The sequence below is a fragment of the Scomber scombrus genome, chromosome 18 (assembly GCF_963691925.1).
Source record: "Scomber scombrus chromosome 18, fScoSco1.1, whole genome shotgun sequence".
NCBI lineage: Eukaryota > Metazoa > Chordata > Actinopteri > Scombriformes > Scombridae > Scomber > Scomber scombrus.
Genome location: NC_084987.1, coordinates 17,395,006 through 17,414,088, shown reverse-complemented (window position 1 = coordinate 17,414,088; position 19,083 = coordinate 17,395,006). Strand labels below are relative to the sequence as shown.

Genomic DNA, 19,083 nt, shown 5'->3' with positions numbered 1-19,083 from the left:
CTTCCTTCCTTCCTTCCTTCCTTCCTTCCTTCCTTCCTTCCTTCCTTCCTTCCTTCCTTCCTTCCTTCCTTCCTTCCTTCCTTCCTTCCTCTCTTCCTTCTTTCCTCCCTCCCTCCTTCTCTCTTTCTTTTCTCCCCTTAGCTTCCTTCCTTCCTTCCTTCCGTCCTCTTTTCCTTTCTCCCTCCCTCCCTCCTTCTGTCTTTCTTCCTTCTTTCCCTCCTCTCTCTCCTTTCCTTCCTTCCTCCCTCCCTCCTTTCCTTCCTTATTCCTCCCTTCTTTTCCTTCCTCCCTCCTTCTCTCTTTCTTCCTTCCTTCCTTCCTTCCTTCCTTCCTTCCTTCCTTCCTTCCTTTTTCATCCCTTCCTTCTTTCCTCCCTCCTTTCCTTCCATCTTCCTCCCTTCCTTCCTTCCTCCCTCTTTTCCTTCCTTCTTTCTTCCTCCCTTCCGTTCTTCCTAGGACAGGACTGCTGCTTCTAACTATCTGCTGGACAGGTGAAAATATTCAATGATCTTCATCTAACATATTTTTCATTTGTATTACCAACTTGATGCATGTTTGGCTCTTTTTTTTGTCTTAACAGGTGTTGATGGTCAGACTCTGACAAAATCTGAACCAGCAGTTAAAAAGCCTGGAGAATCCCACAAACTGACCTGTACAACCTCTGGATTCACATTCAGCAGCTACTACATGGCTTGGGTCAGACAGGCTCCTGGAAAAGGACTGGAGTGGATTGCTTATATCAGTAATGGTGGTGGTAGCAGCAAATACTACTCTCAGTCAGTTCAAGGCCGGTTCACCATCTCCAGAGATGACAGCAGACAGCAGCTGTATCTGCAGATGAACCGTCTGAAGACTGAAGATTCTGCTGTTTATTATTGTGCTCGACATTCACAGTGACTGGAGTTGGTTGAGCAGCTGTACAACATCCTACAGTAAACATCAGACCCCCATTACGTCACATGATACATTTTTTATTAAAAATGTCAATAAAATGATGTAATTCTTTCATGCCCGAACATGTTTTTATGAAAACTGTTATTTTTGAATTGTGTTTTAAAAGTTCATTTCCAGAGAGAGGATTTTAACAATAATCATTAACGATGGTAATTCTAATCTCACCTAAAACAACTTTTTTTAAAAATTTGATATGTATTTCAGTATGTGAGCAGCTCTCTAGAGGTTTATTTTCATATCTGTGGCTTCAAACATCATCAACACTGAAAATAATTAAAAATATGTTATGTTAAACTCCAAACGTTCACACACCTGCAAAAAACTCAAACTGTTACATGATTTTGTTGTCACTTCACTTTTTGTTGGCAACAGGGGTGGTGCCATACATTGCAGACATCCGGGGGTAAGCCTGGCACTCATGTAGTTCTATTTCAGGTACCTTTTCAATGCTGTTGCATTTGTTGTCCACTAGGTGGCAATATCCAATAAATAAAATGCATTTTGGCTAATGTAGTAGAAACCATAGCTCTTATATATAGTCTACTCCAAAACACCTTCAAGATTGCTCATCAACATCCCTGTTCATTTTCATTGTGTTTTCATATACTAAATGATTATGATGACTATTGTTACTGCTGTTTTGTCACGTTAATCAATCAACTTTAAATAGTGGGATTGAGAGGCTGTTAGTGCAATGCAAAATTATTTAATGAAAGAAGTAAAAGATGCAAGTTATGAAAAGGTATTCTTGCTACATCACAGCTCTTTGCTTCATATTGAACACATTGAGTTAAAGAACAATGATTACTTACTGTCACTCAAATCACCACACCATAAAAAGTGAAAATATTATTGCCTCACTGTTAAAACTAAACAATATCTTTGAATATATTTGAATCTTTGAAAAAGCTATTCTTGCTACATCACAGTTCTGCTGCATCTTGGACAAAATGAGTGAATGAACAATGATGATTACAACCTCTCACTCAAATCATATCACTATAAAAACTCAGTAGCCTATTTGCAACATCAACTGTAAGAAAAAGATGTCTATGCCAGACAGTGGACCATGATGATGACTTCTTTGACATTATAGTGGTTATAACCAAGATTGGTACCTTATAAGTATCCAATGTTGCTATATAAGGTTTTATTTTCACTGCAAGAGATATTTAATAAATTCTCATAATAATTTCGGCTATAGCGTTAGTGTTAGCCTACGTGATGGCAGCCAGACTAGGCTCTAAAATTAGCTTTACATTACCACCAACCTGAAACAGCTTTTGGCAGATCACTGGATGATGCTGCAGCATCGGTTGGTAACACAACATGGCTTGATGGAGTTTTCTTGAAAAACTTTTGTATGTCCATTCTGACTTATGAGCACTCAATGACTGAGAAAGATCAGACAGTGACTTAAGCTACAGCAGACTGACGTTAGGCAGCGCCGCTAGGCTCGATGGAAACATTTGTATTCAATCAGGCTACCTGTTTAGTTAGCGGTGCAGTTTTGTTCAGCGTTGCAAATTTCATTCATTCTTTTGGATTTCTTTAAAATAGGGGTATGATTTATGGATAGCTTATTTTCCCTGCAATAGGCTATATGTTCCTGAGCCATTAATCGGTTCGAGGATGATAAAAAAAAAAAAAAAAAGCTTAAAAAAGACCCAAGGCTTTTGATGAAAGATCCGGGGCTTAAGCCCCAAAAGCCCACTCCCTGCGCTGCATATGCTGCTGATATTTTCTTTTCTGATATTATGATACTTTACTTTTTATGTACTAATACTTTTAACAAATTTATTTCCCATGGTGAAAATGTTTCTAGCAACAATCCTCAATGTTACTATTAATATTATTATGTGATCACAACAATATATTTATAATAATTGCAGAGCTGCATTATTTTAAATACTTAATTTTCAAAGTGTTACATGTGAATAATGAAATAAAATATTGAATGTAAATAAGAGGTGATTTCCATAATAAAAGTCATCCGACTCTTATATTAGTCTCCAGGTAGACCAACATTAATGCTTCATGTGTTTGATTATATGCAAACTCAGTGAACCTCCTTGTTTCTCAGCTATAAAGACTTCACATCAGACTGTCAGTGGAGATCACAGCACATCATCTTCAACATCAACCATGTTCTCTGTAGCTCTGCTGCTGCTGTTGGCAGCTGGATCCTGTGAGTCTCTCTGGATTTGTCATAGTCAGCAATTCTTCTTTTAATTTAATGATTTTTCACAAAACATTTTCATCTTTTAACAGGTGTGAAGTGTGAACAGTTGACACTTCCAGCCTCAGTGACTGTGCAGCCAGGTCAACGTCTGACCATCACCTGTCAGGTCTCTTATTCTGTTAGCAGCCATTACACAGCTTGGATCAGACAGCCTGCAGGGAAAGGAAAAGGTGTGGTTTCCTTGAAAATATCACAAGGGAACAGTATATTTTCTCTCTCCTCTTTTACAGTAGACCTACGTAAAAAAGTGAGTGACACTCAAACTCTGCACTGAAATAAAGTGTAATACTCCTGCTTGCCACAAAAATGATGTTAAATTGTACTCAAAATTAAACAAAAATAAAATAATTACATCTCTAAATGAAGAGCAGGAAGCCTGAAGGAGCTGCTGTGTATTTGTGTGCTTGTAAGACTGTGATCAAAGCTGGATGAACAAAAACTATGTCCTCCATTTCTCATCTTCACTGATCCACCCTGCATAGTCTCACATTATGAATGAACTCATGTCAACTAATTCATAATTACACAACACACAGTCATCTGAGTACCATTCATGTATAAATGAGCTTCAAATGTTACAATTCATTAAAAAGAAAATCAATATAATTTAAAAATCTTACTCCATCATCACACAGTGTCATTGAAATCCTTACTGAGAGAGTTCAAGTTTCTCTGTGTGTCTGTGTCTTCAAACATTTGAACAAAGTGAAAAATTCAACGTCTTTTATTCAAACACCAGCAGCAAACTCATCTGTTCATGATATTTACATGATCCTGCTTCTGTTGCTGCATTTCTGTTAGAAAGAAATAAGTAAATAAAGTTAACAAACAATTAAATAAATGTAATGAAATCAGAATAAATTGTGTGAGGTTATTTACAGTTTTGACTTATATTAGTCTTGAGTTAGACCAACATTGATACTTCATGTGTTTGATTCTATGCAAACTCAGTGAACCTCCTTGTTTCTCAGCTATAAAGACTTCACATCAGACTGTCAGTGGAGATCACAGCACATCAGCTTCAACATCAACCATGTTCTCTGTAGCTCTGCTGCTGCTGTTGGCAGCTGGATCCTGTGAGTCTCTCTGAATTTGTCAAAGTCAGCAATTCTTTTAATTTGATAATTTTTCACAAACTATTTTCTTCTTTTAACAGGTGTGAAGTGTGAACAGTTGACACAGCCAACCTCAGTGACTGTGCAGCCAGGTCAACGTCTGACCATCACCTGTCAGGTCTCTTATTCTGTTAGTGGCTATTACACAGCTTGGATCAGACAGCCTGCAGGGAAAGGACTGGAGTGGATTGGAATGAGAGCTGGATCCACCACATACTACAAAGATTCACTAAAGAACAAGTTCAGTATTGACTCAGACTCTTCCAGCAACACAGTGACTCTAAATGGACAGAATATGCAGCCTGAAGACTCTGCTGTGTATTACTGTGCCAGACAACCACAATAACACAAACCATCAGCAGACCTGAACAAAAACCCCTCAGTGTCTGAACAGTTGTAACATGAAGCCACCAGAGGAGGAGCCCTCACACCACTAATCATTTCAACATCACTTCCTCAGTAAAGAGAGAAAAAGACCACAGTATATTTATCACATAAAATATAAGAGATTTTAAAAACCCTTGTTTTTTTTAGGTTAGGTAGACTGATTTACCGCAAATTATCTCCCATCACTGTCTATATTTACAACAGTGAGGAATAAAGTAATTATTTATTCAACATATGATAAGAGTTTATTCTCCAAAAGGTCACAACTTCATCATTTTAACAAACCCATTAAATATGTTTCTGAATCTCAACATAATTTTTGAGTTCATTTAATAATTTCTCTTCATGGCGATTTGTTTTCAAGATTACATCACAGTGAAGATTTGATATTAATCTGCTGTCCTGCAATGATTGTTTGTCCCAATACAAACCTGATGGCTGCTTGAGATCTTCAGGTGGTTCCCAAATCTCAGCTTGTCATAATAGTGACGGAGCCTTTGCTCTACTCATCCATCAGCTGCTTGATCTCAACCAGACAGTTTCACATCTTCTCCTCACTGAATGTCATTTGTTGCATTTGTCTTCAGTATCAGTTTATTATTGATTTAATGTATTATTTAACATTGTTATTGTACTTTTTAACATTGTTTGTGATTGGTGTTATACAATATAAGTTAAATTATTGAATATAATTATTACATTTTGAAAAATGAACCATTGATTTATTTAAGTTATGTGTATACAATATAAAAATGTACATGTACAAATCACAAAATAGACTTTCTTTCAGATGGAGAAACAGCAGATAATATATGCTTATGTCCTTTTTATCAGATATATGATTTTTATTATAATAATAAAAGAAGAAAGTATTGCATTTGTTTGCTTTTTGTACTGTGTTTTTTGTTGAGTTGATAATTTCTTCAGAATAATCTATAATCAGAAACTAAAATTCATACACAAATTGTATCTTCTGAAGACATTTCAATCTCATTTGAATTCAAAATCAAATTAATTTGGTTCAAGTCAACTAACTAAACATTTTAATTGTCTCAGTTCAACAAACTCATCTATCTATGATTCAATCAGGTTCACTCCTTCCTTTGAGGAGGAGTCAATGCAAAACACTGATGTCCTCCATCTATACTTCTCCATCAGCAGAGAGGAAGAGAGACAACAGTGGACACACAGTTGAACATGATGGGATGTGTGACAGGATTGCTGCTTCTAACTATCTTCTGGGCAGGTGAAAAAAGACTACTTGTTTTTAAACTGTCTTTAAAAACTTGCCAACATGTAGAAAATGACAGTTTTCTTTTTTGTCTTAACAGGTGTTGATGGTCAGACTCTGACAGAATCTGAACCATCGTTTAAAAAACCTGGAGAATCCCACAAACTGATCTGTACAACCTCTGGATTCACATTCAGCAGCTACAGGATGGCCTGGATCAGACAGGCTCCTGGTAAAGGACTGGCGTGGATTACCTGGCATGAAAGTGGTTTGTAGTAGCACCAAATACTACTCTCAGTCAGTTCAAGGCCGGTTCACCATCTCCAGAGACAACAGCAGAGAGCAGCTGTATCTGCAGATGAACAGTCTGAAGACTGAAGATTCTGCTGTTTATTATTGTGCTCGAGACTCACAGTGACTGGAGTTGGTTGAGCAGCTGTACAAAATCCTACAGTACTTATCTTCTGGGATGGTAGCTTTTAATAATACAGAATATTTAAAAATACATTACATCAACATTTGTCTCTGCATTTCTTAAGGTTGTGTGTTCCTCAATAATAGTATACCACACAGAATAAACATAAAACATTACGATACATCTGAAAGAAAGAAAGTACAAACAACTACAAAAAATAATACAAATGTTTAAAAAAATATATTTCTCTAAATAAAAAAACATAATGTATATGAAGGAAAAAAAGGTGTGGTTTTCTTGAAAATATCACAAGAGAACAGTATATTTTTTCTCTCCTCTTTTACAGTATACCTATGTAAAAAAGTGAGTTACACTCAAACTCTGCACTGAAATAAAGTGTAATACTCCATCATCACACAGTGTCATTGAAAACATTACTGAGAGAGTCCAAGTTTCTCTGTGTGCCTGTGTCTTCAAACATTTGAACAAAGTGAAAAATTCAACGTCTTTTATTCAAACACCAGCAGCAAACTCATCTGTTCATGATATTTACATGATCCTGCTGCTGTTGCTGCATTTCTGTTAGAAGGAAATAAGTAAGTAAAGTTAACAAATAATTAAATAAATGGAATGAAATCAGAATAAATCCTGTGAGGTGATTATCAGTTTTGTTTTCACTTTGCAGATATACATTAATAACTGTCTTCAGACTCTTAAATTAGTCTCCAGTTAAACCAACATCAATGCTTCATGTGTTTGATTCTATGCAAACTCAGTGATCCTCCTTGTTTCTCAGCTATAAAGACTTCACATCAGACTGTCAGTGGAGATCACAGCACATCAGCTTCAACATCAACCATGTTCTCTGTAGCTCTGCTGCTGCTGTTGGCAGCTGGATCCTGTGAGTTTCTCTGAATTTGTCAAAGTCAGCAATTCTTTTAGTTTGATGATTTTTTACAAAACATTTTTCTTTTAACAGGTGTGAAGTGTGAACAGTTGACACAGCCAGCCTCAGTGACTGTGCAGCCAGGTCAACGTCTGACCATCACCTGTCAGGTCTCTTATTCTGTTAGTGGCTCTTACACAGCTTGGATCAGACAGCCTGCAGGGAAAGGACTGGAGTGGATTGGAATGAAATATACTGGAGGCTCTCACTACAAAGATTCACTAAAGAACAAGTTCAGTATTGACTTAGACTCTTCCAGCAACACAGTGACTCTAAATGGACAGAATATGCAGCCTGAAGACACTGCTGTGTATTACTGTGCCAGAGACCCACAATAACACAAACCATCAGCAGACCTGAACAAAAACCCCTCAGTGTCTGAACACTTGTAACATGAAGCCACCAGAGGAGGAGCCCTCACACCACTAATCATTTCAACACCACTTCACTGTTAAATATATAACATAACATAAAAATAAATAATTCAGTAGAGATATTTACCAAAACGTTTTCTCTCTTTTTGATTCACAATATTTATATTTCATGTCCAGGTGAATATATTGCAGAAAATTCCTGAGAGAAACAAACATTTTACTGTAGTTTTCACTGACTTTAGTTTTACACAACGTAACAAAGTTTATATTTCACATTGGACATTTTATTATTATTGACTAAAGCATATTGATATTAATGAATTATTTTTTCACATATTCTCATCAGTTTTCTTCACTTATATTCCTACTGGGTTTTTCTTTCCAGCCCATATCCTGAATGTTATGAGCACTTTGTAAGAAAAACAAAACAAAGCAATATTTGTTCAAGAAGTATTTTTCCTTTAAAAGTAAATTATAATAAATATATGAACTTTATATTAAAAGTAGTATTGCAAAGTCCAATACAGTTGTTTCCTCCCTGTGAGGAGGAGTCAATGCAAAATGTTGATGTCTTCCAGCTCTACTTATCTGACTGCAGAGAGGATGACAGAGAACAGTGGACACACAGTTTAACATGATGGACTATAGGACAGGACTGCTGCTTCTAACTATCTGCTGGACAGGTGAAAATATTAACAGTTCTTGAGTTGAATTTGTCTTAAAAATGTCTTTCCGCATATAATCATTTTATCTTTTGTCTTAACAGGTGTTGATGGTCAGACTCTGACAGAATCTGAACAAGCAGTTAAAAAGCCTGGAGAATCCCACAGATTGACCTGTACAGCCTCTAGACTTGACTTTGATGGCTACTACTTGGCTTGGGTCAGACAGGCTCCTGGAAAAGGACTGGAGTGGATTGCAACTATCAGCAATGATGGTAGTAGCTACATCTACTACTCTCAGTCAGTTCAAGGCTGGTTCACCATCTCCAGAGACAACAGCAGAGACCAGCTGTATCTGCAGATGAACAGTCTGAAGACTGAAGATTCTGCTGTTTATTATTGTGCTCGACACTCACAGTGACTGGAGTTGGTTGAGCAGCTGTACAAAATCCTACAGTAAACATCCTACATAACTCACATGATCATTTTTATATTAAAATGAAATGAATCAATACAATTATTTGATTCCTTCACTTCTAAAATTATTTTGATGAAACCAAAAATTATTTTACACATTTTATTGTATTTTAATCCAAAAAGGCCAAAGTCTGTCCTGCCTGGACTGGAGATGAACCGCTTGTAGCCGACAAGAGGTGGAGGATGAATAAATGATGGCTTAAATGTGATAGTAGATAATATTTCCCTGAGGAGTAATGCTTTGAAAAGATGTAAAAGAACATACAAATGTAGAAAAGAACATCTTCTGTTTGTGTACCTATATGACATGTGATTAGCATGCATGTTTACAATTAAACAGGGATTCAGTATTCAGTATTTACCTTTTTTCCCCTGTTTTTCCCCTGTATGATTAAAAAAGGAAATCAACTCCTTTGTATTAAAATGAGGATTAAAAGCAGTTAAAAAGGCAGAATTAAAAAGCTCAGAGAAATTGCTATCAGACAAAGTGTTAAAAATGAATGTTAAAATCACCAAAAATATGAATTTTGTTGTAATTTGACAAAAACACGGTTTTGCTTGGTAGGTCTGTAAATGATTAAAATTATTACTGGATGTTTAGAATGTACAATAAAACCAAGGTGTTCAAATGAAGTAAAATTTGCTATGTAAAAAGGGAGTGCATGGCAGTGGGATCTCCTCCCTGTGAGGAGGAGTCAATGCAAAACTTTGATGTCTTCCAGCTCTACTTATCTGACTGAAGAGAGGAAAAGTCATGACAACGCTTCTAAACATGTACACATGTCTTTTAGGGTTAGATGTACCTTTAAAAAAATTACAAAATACAGTAGGTGTGAAATGACAAACTCTTAATGAAATTTGATTGTTCTGTCCTTGAAGCATGTGCTGTGCATGTATTGACAGGCAGCTAAACGCCTCACTCACATCAAGACTCTGGATACAGTTTACCAGGTTTACTGACAGAAGTAAAGGGTGAAACTAAAAAGGAAAACAGAGCAGTCAGTAAATTATCTGCCTGGGACTGATAAAGACACAACAGGGATAAAATCTCCTGGTTAAATGTTGAATAATATGGCAGTTATATTTTCAAAATTCTATATAATATTTGCGGATTTGTGGACATGAATCAATAGATTAAATTTAGTGGTCATGAGACTTGGTAACACGCTCCCAGATGACTGTTTGTCCCTCTTTCTTCTGTGGTTTGTCTCTCTTTTCATCTCATCAGGTTGTACAGGTCAGAGTATGGATTCCATTCCTTCCAGTTCAGTAGTGAAGAACCCTGGGGAGACTCTCAGTCTCTCCTGCAGGGGATCTGGCTTCACATTTAGCTGCTGTGCTATGCACTGGATCAGACAACCTGCAGGAAAAGCACTAGAATGGATGGGGCGTATTTATGGCGATGCAAGTGGAACTGAATATTCCAGCGGTGTGCAAGGACGGATAGAAATCACCAGAGATAATAGTAACAGCATGGTGTATCTGAGACTGTCCAACTTAAAGCCAGAGGACTCTGCTGTGTATTACTGTGCCAAACACACACTGGTTAAAGTAAGCAGAGAGGCTTTACAAAAACTCCACAGATAATGTTTTTACAAAGACCTCCAGGTGGCAGTAGAAGATATAGTTTGGAACAACACATACTATGGAAAGTAATGATAATTCCTCCAAATGTGTACATACAAACACACATGAATGCACACAATGAAGTAAGTACACAGCTAATGTTGGTGTTAAAGAAGTCCTGTTTTTAGGTAAAAGTACCATTTTATAAAATGCATGCTTAATAATGTTCCCATGAATTATTTTGGACAGTAGCTGTGAAATGGAAAATATACTGTAATTTGAAATTCATGCATGATATTTAGCTGGTCCTCAAATACCACTGAGCAGAATATATGAATGAATCTAGAGTTGCTATAAATACACAGTAAAATAATCTGAGATAAAATATGTAATTACATTCTTCATTTTCCATTTTATTATTATTTTGGTGTGTATCTCATATGCATTGACTGAGTCAATGCATATCTCTGATCTCTTCCATCTCTACATGTGTTCTGCAGAATGAATGAAAAAGACTAAATCACTGACATACATACTGTGGACAGAACAGAGACAGTTGCAGAAACTGATCGCAATGATCAGACCTGATTATCTGGCTATTTTTCTCATCCTGTCAATTAACTGGACAGATAAGAACAATCATTGTCTTTCTGACAAACCTGGTATGAAGACATTATGGCTGCATGACAGTAGCTAATGAACAATACCTGGAGAGTCTCACAGACTGACCTGCACATATTAAGAGTTCAGTAGCCATTACTGGAACGCTTGGATCAGACAGGTTCCTGGAAAAGGACTCGAGTGGGTTGGACTATCACTACTGACATGGCAGATACTACTCTCAGTCAGTTCAAGGCCGGTTCACCATCTCCAGAGACAACAGCAGACAGCAGCTGTATCTGCAGAAGAACAGTCTGAAGACTGAATATTCTGCTGTTTATTATTGTGCTGGAGAGCCACAGTAACACAGGAAGGAACATCGCTATACAAAAAATCAGCATGTCAAACCAAATCATATTGTTCCCTCTGATTTTCACACAATACACTTTACTTCAACATCTCCAGCAAACTCAGGGTAAAATAATTTTGAAGAAAATGTCCTTAATGTCCCAGTTATGTATTCCCTTTTGAATGATAATATATATTTCAATGCATGTAATAAAATATGAAAATACTCCTCATAGTCCCTCCTCTTTTATAGCCTGTCAGTGTCCTTCTTTATGCAAAGTGAACTTCCTTACAGTCTGCTATAAACACTTGATATCATGCTGTCAGTTGCAGCAGAAGAAGAGAAGCTCCCATCAGATCACCTTCAATACCAACCATGTTCTCTGTAGCTCTGCTGCTGCTGCTGCTGGCTGCTGGATCCTGTGAGTCGCACTGAGGCAGAGACACTGACAGTATGATCACAGCACACTGACTGTTCAATGTTGTTACAGTGACTCAATACTCAACATGTTTTCCTCCACAGGTGTGAAGTGTGAACAGTTGACACAGTCAGCCTCAGTGACTGTGCAGCCAGGTCAACGTCTGTCCATCACCTGTCAGGTCTCTTATTCTGTTAGCAGCTCCGCTACAGCTTGGATCAGACAGCCTGCAGGGAAAGGACTGGAGTGGATTGGATGGAGAGCTGGATCCACATCATTCTACAAAGATTCACTGAAGAACAAGTTCAGTATTGACTCAGACTCTTCCAGCAACACAGTGACTCTAAATGGACAGAATATGCAGCCTGAAGACATTGCTGTGTATTACTGTGCAAGACAACCACAGTAACACAAACCATCAGCAGACCTGAACAAAAACCCCTCGGTGTCTGAACACTTGTAACATGAAGCCACCAGAGGAGGAGCCCTCACACCACTAATCATTTCAACACCAAGTCACTGTTACTGTAAAAGGAAAACAAAAATGGAACATAATATTAAAGACATTTACCAACAAGATTTCTCTCTTTCTGACTCACAATATTTATTTTTCAAATTGCAGAAAGAAACAAACTGGAAATTGTATTGTTATTCACTAAAGAGGTTTTGTATTAAAGATATCCATGTTATAAAGGGTAACACATTTTTCAAATATTCTCATCAGTTTTCTTCACTTATATTACTACTGGGGTTTTATTTCCAGCTGACATCCTGAATGTTATGAGCACTTTGTAAGAAAAACAAAAGAAAGCAACATGTTTTCAAGAGGTATTTTTTTCCATTAAAACTCATTCGTAATAATTATATAAACTTTATATTGAAAGTAGTATTGCAAATGTTCTAAAGTTCAATCCAGTTTTTCCTCCCTGTGAGGAGGAGTCAATGCAAAACTTTGATGTCTTCCAGCTCTACTTATCTGACTGCAGAGAGGATGACAGAGAACAGTGGACACACAGTTTAACATGATGGACTATAGGACAGGACTGCTGCTTCTAACTATCTGCTGGACAGGTGAAGATATATTCATTTGACAGGGCTTTTATCTGTGCAGTAAGCTTTTTTCACTTGACTTTATTTTTCTTTTGACAGGTGTTGATGGTCAGACTCTGACAGAATCTGAATCAGTGGTTAAAAAACCTGGAGAATCCCACAAACTGACCTGTACAACCTCTGGATTCACACTCAGCAGCTATTGGATGGCGTGGATCAGACAGGCTCCTGGAAAAGGACTGGAGTGGATTTCTACGGTCAGAAATGATGGTGGAAGCAGTTACTACTCTCAGTCAGTTCAAGGCCGGTTCACCATCTCCAGAGACGACAGCAGACAGCAGCTGTATCTGCAGATGAACAGTCTGAAGACTGAAGATTCTGCTGTTTATTATTGTGCTCGAGACTCACAGTGACTGGAGTTGGTTGAGCAGCTGTGCAAAATCCTCCAGTACTCTTTTTCTGGGATGGTAGCTTTTAATAATACAAAATGTTCAATAATAAATTACATTTGTCTCTGCATTATTTAAAGCTGTGTGTTCTTCAATATTATTTTTATTACACATAAACATAAAAAATGATGCATCTGAAATAAAGCAAACACGAACAACTTCAAAAAACAATACAGATGTTTATTATGTTATTTATTGTTGATTAAAAAGAATAAACATTTATGCAAATTAAGAAAAATTGTGTTTATAAATTATGTGGGATCATAATGTGGAAAAAATGTGTGGTTGCCTTGAAAATATCACTAGAGTACAGTGGAAATGTCCTAACCCTAACCCTTTTACAACAAGTAAACATTCAGATCTTCTTTTCTCATTGATCTTAACTGAGTGACACTCAAACCCTACACTGAACTAAAGTTTAATACTCCTGCTTGTCATGAACATGATGTTAAAATGTACTTACACAAAAGTCATGTGTGAGTTTGATTCAGCTCATTTTCTTTCATAAAGTTTGACGATATGATATTTACCATCAGCAGTTTGCCAGTGTCAATTCATCATCTCAACAGAAAGTAAATAAATCTCAAGATGAAGAGCAGGAAGCCTGAAGGAGCTGCTGTGTATTTGTGTGCTTGTAAGAATGTGATCAAAGCTGGATGAACAAAAACTATGTCCTCCATTTCTCATCTTCTCTGATCCACCCTGCACAGTCTCACATTATGAATGAACTCAGGTCAACTAATTCATAATTACACAACACACAGTCATCTGAGTACCACTCATGTATAAATGAGCTTCAGAAATTGCATTTCATTTTCTTCAAAAAGAAAATAAATATAATCTTACTCCATCATCACACAGTGTCATTGAAATCATGACTGAGAGAGTCCAAGTTTCTCTGTGTGTCTGTGTGTTCAAACACTTTATCAAACTGAACCATTCAACATATTTTATTCAAACACCAGCAGCAAACTCATCTGTTCATGATATTTACATTATCCTGCTGCTGCTGCTGTATTTCTGTTAGAAGGAAATAAGTAAATAAAGTTAACAAATAATTAAATAAATGTAATGAAATCAGAATAAATCCTGTGAGATGATTTCCAGTTTTGACTGTCATCGGACTCTTAAATTAGTCTTGAGTTAGACAAACTTTAATCATGCAAGTGTTTGATACTATGCAAACTCAGTGATCCTCCTTGTTTCTCAGCTATAAAGACTTCACATCAGACTGTCAGTGGAGATCACAGCACATCAGCTTCAACATCAACCATGTTCTCTGTAGCTCTGCTGCTGCTGTTGGCAGCTGGATCCTGTGAGTCTCTCTGGATTTGTCATAGTCAGCAATTCTTCTTTTAGTTTGATAATTTTTAACAAACATTTTTCTTCTTTTAACAGGTGTGAAGTGTGAACAGTTGACACAGCCAGCCTCAGTGACTGTGCAGCCAGGTCAGCGTCTGACCATCACCTGTCAGGTCTCTTATTCTCTTAGCAGCTATTACACAGCTTGGATCAGACAGCCTGCAGGGAAAGGACTGGAGTGGATTGGATGGAAATATACTGGAGGCTCTAACTACAAAGATTCACTAAAGAACAAGTTCAGTATTGATTTAGACTCTTCCAGCAAAACACTGACTCTAAATGGACAGAATATGCAGCCTGAAGACACTGCTGTGTATTACTGTGCCAGAGACCCACAATAACACAAACCATCAGCAGACCTGAACAAAAACCCCTCAGTGTCTGAACACTTGTAACATGAAGCCACCAGAGGAGGAGCCCTCACACCACTAATCATTTCAGCACCAGTAAACTGTTACAGTAAAAAGAGAAAAAAACTTTTCTAATAATATTAAATAATACAGTAGAAACATTAACTAAAAATTAGTAGTTTTCAGTGACTTTAGTTTTACACAAGGTAATACATTTTATATTTCACATTGGACATTTTCTTCACATATTCTCATCAATTTTCTTGACTTATATTCCTACTGGGGGTTTCCCCCCCCCCCCCCTGACATCCTGAATGTTATGAGCACTTGTTCAAGAGGTATATTTCTATTAAAAAATATATCATTACAAATGATATAAACTCTAAAAGTAGTATTGCAAATTCTCAGAAGTTTGATCAGTTTCCCTATTCCCTGTGAGGAGGAGTCAATGCAAAACTTTGATGTCTTCCAGCTCTACTTATCTGACTGCAGAGAGGATGACAGAGAACAGTGGACACACAGTTTAACATGATGGACTATAGGACAGGACTGCTGCTTCTAACTATCTGCTGGGCAGGTGAAAATATTAACAGATCTTGAGTTAATTTTGTCCTTAAAATGATGCTAAGATATGCAGCAAGTGTCTCCTCTTTTTGTCTCAACAGGTGTTGATGGTCAGATTCTGACAGAATCTGAACCAGCAGTTAAAAAGCCTGGAGAATCTCACAAACTGACCTGTACAACCTCTGGATTCACATTCAGCAGCTATGGTATGCATTGGATCAGACAGGCTCCTGGAAAAGGACTGGAGTGGATGGCTTATATCTACACTGACAGTAGTGGCAAATTCTACTCTCAGTCAGTTCAAGGCCGGTTCACCATTTCCAGAGACAACAGCAGACAGCAGCTGTATCTGCAGATGAACAGTCTGAAAACTGAAGATTCTGCTGTTTATTATTGTGCTCGACACTCACAGTGACTCGAGTTGGTTGAGCAGCTGTACAAAATCCTACAGTAAACATCAGACCCCAATTAACTCACATGATGAATGTTTTATTAAAGGATTGTTTTTCAACAATAACCCTTAATGATTTTAATTCTCATCTCACTGAAAACAGCTTTTTTATTTTTAACTTTTACATGTATTTCAGTATGTGAGCAGCTCTCTAGAGGTTTATCTTCATGTATGTAGCTTCAAACATCAACAACACTGAAACCATTAAAAGTATTTTATGTAAAACTCCAAACCTTCACACAACTGAATAAAACTCAAACTGTTTTGTTGGCAAATGATGAATTTAACTCTACAGATAAAGTTAATAAATACAATTTAAATATATATATATATGACTAGATATAAATTCATATTCATCATGACAGATTGTTTTAAACTTACATTGATTTACAGCAGAGTCACCAAGACATATTTTGAAAAGAAACGTTCAGTATTGATCTAACTAATCAAAACATGTTAACCTTGAATAACACAATATTAGACTAAAAACAGTTAATCTATATTAATACATAAATAGATGGTAAATAAACACATTAAAAAACACTGAATATTCACATGAATGATGGCGATAATGTTGATTTGTGTTTCCACAGGTGTGTACAGTATTGATCTCATCCAGTCAGACTCAATGGTTGTGCAGCCTGGACAGTCTTTGACCATCACCTGTCAGGTCTCTGGTTATTCTCTGACTGATAACAGCTATGCAACAGGTTGGATCAGACAGCATGAAGGAAAACCAATGCACTGGATTTTTCATCGGTGGGGAGGAGGTAGCTTTAACCAAAATGATGCTCTGAAGAACAAGTTCCTTTTTCACACACAAACTTCTACTAGTTCAGTGACATTAACAGGACAGAATCTGCAGCCCGAGGACAAAGTTGTGTACTACTGTGTACCGTGTAAACTATGCCTAAACATAATGATACAAACCACCAACAGTCCTGCCCAAAAACCCAGCAACTATGTGACTCTACCACTAATATATCTTTCAAATTCAGCTTCACACGTGTACATGTTTGAGGTACTTTGGTGTCAACAATGTATTATATCTACTTCAGTTATTTGAGATTGGTGTCATGATGATACAAAAAAACTGTTTATATTCATGTAAGGTGAATCTATGAAATCCAATGATTTCACACTAAAACTGATCTTTTTATTTTTTTGTCTGGTTGATTTTTCAGTTGATCTGCTAGTAGTTTGTACTTTTTAGGGATTTTTTTTGATAGTCGCCATAGGTGTTATTGTTATTATTAGATTAAGATTTACTAAAAGTCAGGGTGGAGAATGTCACTTCTAAAGACCTTTCAAACGCAGGGCACATTTCAAAGTCATGAATAACATTAACTTCTAGTCTCTAGTCAACATTAATTAACAATAATAAAAAATAAAAAAAATGTTTGTCCTCAACAAACAGAGTGTTTGACAGCCAAATCAAACTCAGTTTAGTCCTTCTTGTGAGGAGGAGTCAATGCAAAACTTTAATGTCTTCCAGCTCTACTTATCTGACTGCAGAGAGGATGACAGAGAACAGTGGACACACAGTTTAACATGATGGACTATAGGACAGGACTGCTGCTTCTAACTATCTGCTGGGCAGATGAAGATTTTCACTGATATTTATCTGACACATTTTCATTTATATCACCAACTTGATGCATGTTTGGCTTTTTTTATGTCTTAACAGGTGTTGATGGTCAGACTCTGACACAATCTGAACCATCAGTTAAAAAACCTGGAGAATCCCACAAACTGACCTGTGCAGCTTCTGGATTCACATTCAGCAGCTATGACATGAACTGGATCAGAAAGGCTCCTGGAAAAGGACTGGAGTGGATTGCAACTATCACTACCGACAGTAGTGGCAAATACTACTCTCAGTCAGTTCAAGGCCGGTTCACCATCTCCAGAGACAACAGCAGACAGCAGCTGTATCTGTAGATGAACAGTCTGAAGACTGAAGATTCTGCTGTTTATTATTGTGCTCGACACTCACAGTAAATGGAGTCTGTTGAGCAGCTGTACAAAATCCTACAGTAAACATCATCACTGGGGTGACAGACAATACTTTTATAGATCTTTTCTTTATTACTTCTGTCGTTGTGTTTTTTTTTAATAAATTCACAACACAAAACATTAAATGATAGAACGATCAGAATCATTGTTCAAGATACTGTACAGGCTTATTAATATAAATTATCTTATTTGAAATGTAATGTCTCAATATAAGTAAAAATGAATGTTGCAGTTCTTTCAAAAAACACTGGAGGACAGACACTATCAGTGACATTTCTAAACATATCATCTTTACAGAGTCACTTCCCCTCTCTGCACCTCTGGGAACACACCTGGAGCTGTGAAACGGTGTACAAACTGTCAGAACTGCAAATAAACTTCATTAAAATGAGATAACTGTATTTGCATGTCAGTATGTATCAAGGCATGAAGTGGCTTCAGAAAGATAAAACATGAATTAAAAAAAAACATCTTATGGGCATATCAAACCATTTCATGAACAATATTTTAGATATAAAGATGAGTTCATTTGTCTGTAATGTTGAAGTTGTTCAAGTTGTGTACACAATCACTCTTATACAGTATTTATTTTGGACCATGTTATTAATATTTATGATCCCTCAAAACTGTGTATAATGGAAAAAATGTCCATAGTTATGGACAGACATCACTGAATAAGTGATTTGGGACACAGCTGTGGCTTTTATAGGTGACCTCAGGATCATGGAGCCTTTTTGGTGTGTTACATTATGTATGATCAGTGTTTCCTTGTGATGAGTTTGATTAGTTAATGACTGTAATGAGTTCCTCTAGTTTATGTCTGGGGAGTGTTAGTCATCGTAGCTGCTTGACCGATGATGCTTGACAGAAGTGTTTTGCATTTGACCGTGAGATAGTTCAACTGGAGCAGGCTGTGTTATTAACTTGTTGGTTTGAACTCTGACATTAACATTTGTTGCGATTTTTTCTTCTGCTGAATAGCTACTAGTGATTTAAAGAACATTTAAAAAATAAAAAATAAAAATAATAATTTGGTCAAAGGAAGTCAGACAAGAAAATACTGACTATTGATCATGACATTGCAATTGGCGAATTGCAATTTACA

The 19,083-nt window shown here is 36.8% G+C and overlaps 2 protein-coding genes, 1 pseudogene and 4 gene segments (V, D, J or C); all 7 read left to right on the top strand.

The window, feature by feature from the left end:
- Positions 1-448: 448 nt before the first annotated feature.
- LOC133999981 (Ig heavy chain V region 914-like) lies at positions 449-897 on the top strand (the record flags this gene model as incomplete). The annotated part of the segment is given in 2 exon segments: positions 449-491; positions 581-897. Coding segments are annotated over 2 exon segments (360 nt in total), but the record flags the coding sequence as incomplete, so codon positions are not given.
- A 3,332-nt stretch (positions 898-4,229) lies between these two features.
- LOC133999980 (immunoglobulin gamma-1 heavy chain-like) lies at positions 4,230-6,347 on the top strand (annotated as a pseudogene).
- Positions 6,348-7,202: 855 nt separating this feature from the next.
- LOC133999979 (uncharacterized) lies at positions 7,203-10,497 on the top strand. The gene is made up of 4 exons (XM_062439315.1): positions 7,203-7,245; positions 7,324-7,622; positions 8,445-8,637; positions 10,032-10,497. The coding sequence occupies exons 1-4, from the start codon at positions 7,203-7,205 to the stop codon at positions 10,388-10,390; spliced, it is 894 nt and encodes a 297-aa protein (XP_062295299.1). The 3' UTR covers positions 10,391-10,497.
- Positions 10,498-11,693: 1,196 nt separating this feature from the next.
- Positions 11,694-13,199, top strand: LOC133999978 (Ig heavy chain Mem5-like). The gene is made up of 5 exons (XM_062439314.1): positions 11,694-11,739; positions 11,841-12,141; positions 12,643-12,664; positions 12,759-12,807; positions 12,886-13,199. The coding sequence occupies exons 1-5, from the start codon at positions 11,694-11,696 to the stop codon at positions 13,197-13,199; spliced, it is 732 nt and encodes a 243-aa protein (XP_062295298.1).
- A 1,308-nt stretch (positions 13,200-14,507) lies between these two features.
- LOC133999407 (Ig heavy chain V region 5A-like) lies at positions 14,508-14,938 on the top strand. The segment is given in 2 exon segments: positions 14,508-14,550; positions 14,634-14,938. Coding segments are annotated over 2 exon segments (348 nt in total).
- A 537-nt stretch (positions 14,939-15,475) lies between these two features.
- LOC133999404 (immunoglobulin heavy variable 3-33-like) lies at positions 15,476-15,926 on the top strand. The segment is given in 2 exon segments: positions 15,476-15,524; positions 15,613-15,926. Coding segments are annotated over 2 exon segments (363 nt in total).
- Positions 15,927-17,513: 1,587 nt separating this feature from the next.
- Positions 17,514-17,903, top strand: LOC133999412 (immunoglobulin heavy variable 3-30-like). The segment is given in 2 exon segments: positions 17,514-17,559; positions 17,647-17,903. Coding segments are annotated over 2 exon segments (303 nt in total).
- Positions 17,904-19,083: the final 1,180 nt, after the last annotated feature.

Coding starts and splice junctions, on each gene's coding strand:
- LOC133999979 (XM_062439315.1), top strand. CDS start 7,203: ATGTTCTCTGTAGCTCTGCTGCTGCTGTTGGCAGCTGGATCCT. Junction 7,246..7,323: donor GCTGTTGGCAGCTGGATCCT/GTGAGTTTCTCT, acceptor TTCTTTTAACAG/GTGTGAAGTGTGAACAGTTG. Junction 7,623..8,444: donor ATTACTGTGCCAGAGACCCA/CAATAACACAAA, acceptor GTTGATGGTCAG/ACTCTGACAGAATCTGAACA.
- LOC133999978 (XM_062439314.1), top strand. CDS start 11,694: ATGTTCTCTGTAGCTCTGCTGCTGCTGCTGCTGGCTGCTGGATCCT. Junction 12,142..12,642: donor TACTGTGCAAGACAACCACA/GTAACACAAACC, acceptor AATGTTCTAAAG/TTCAATCCAGTTTTTCCTCC. Junction 12,665..12,758: donor CAATCCAGTTTTTCCTCCCT/GTGAGGAGGAGT, acceptor ACACAGTTTAAC/ATGATGGACTATAGGACAGG.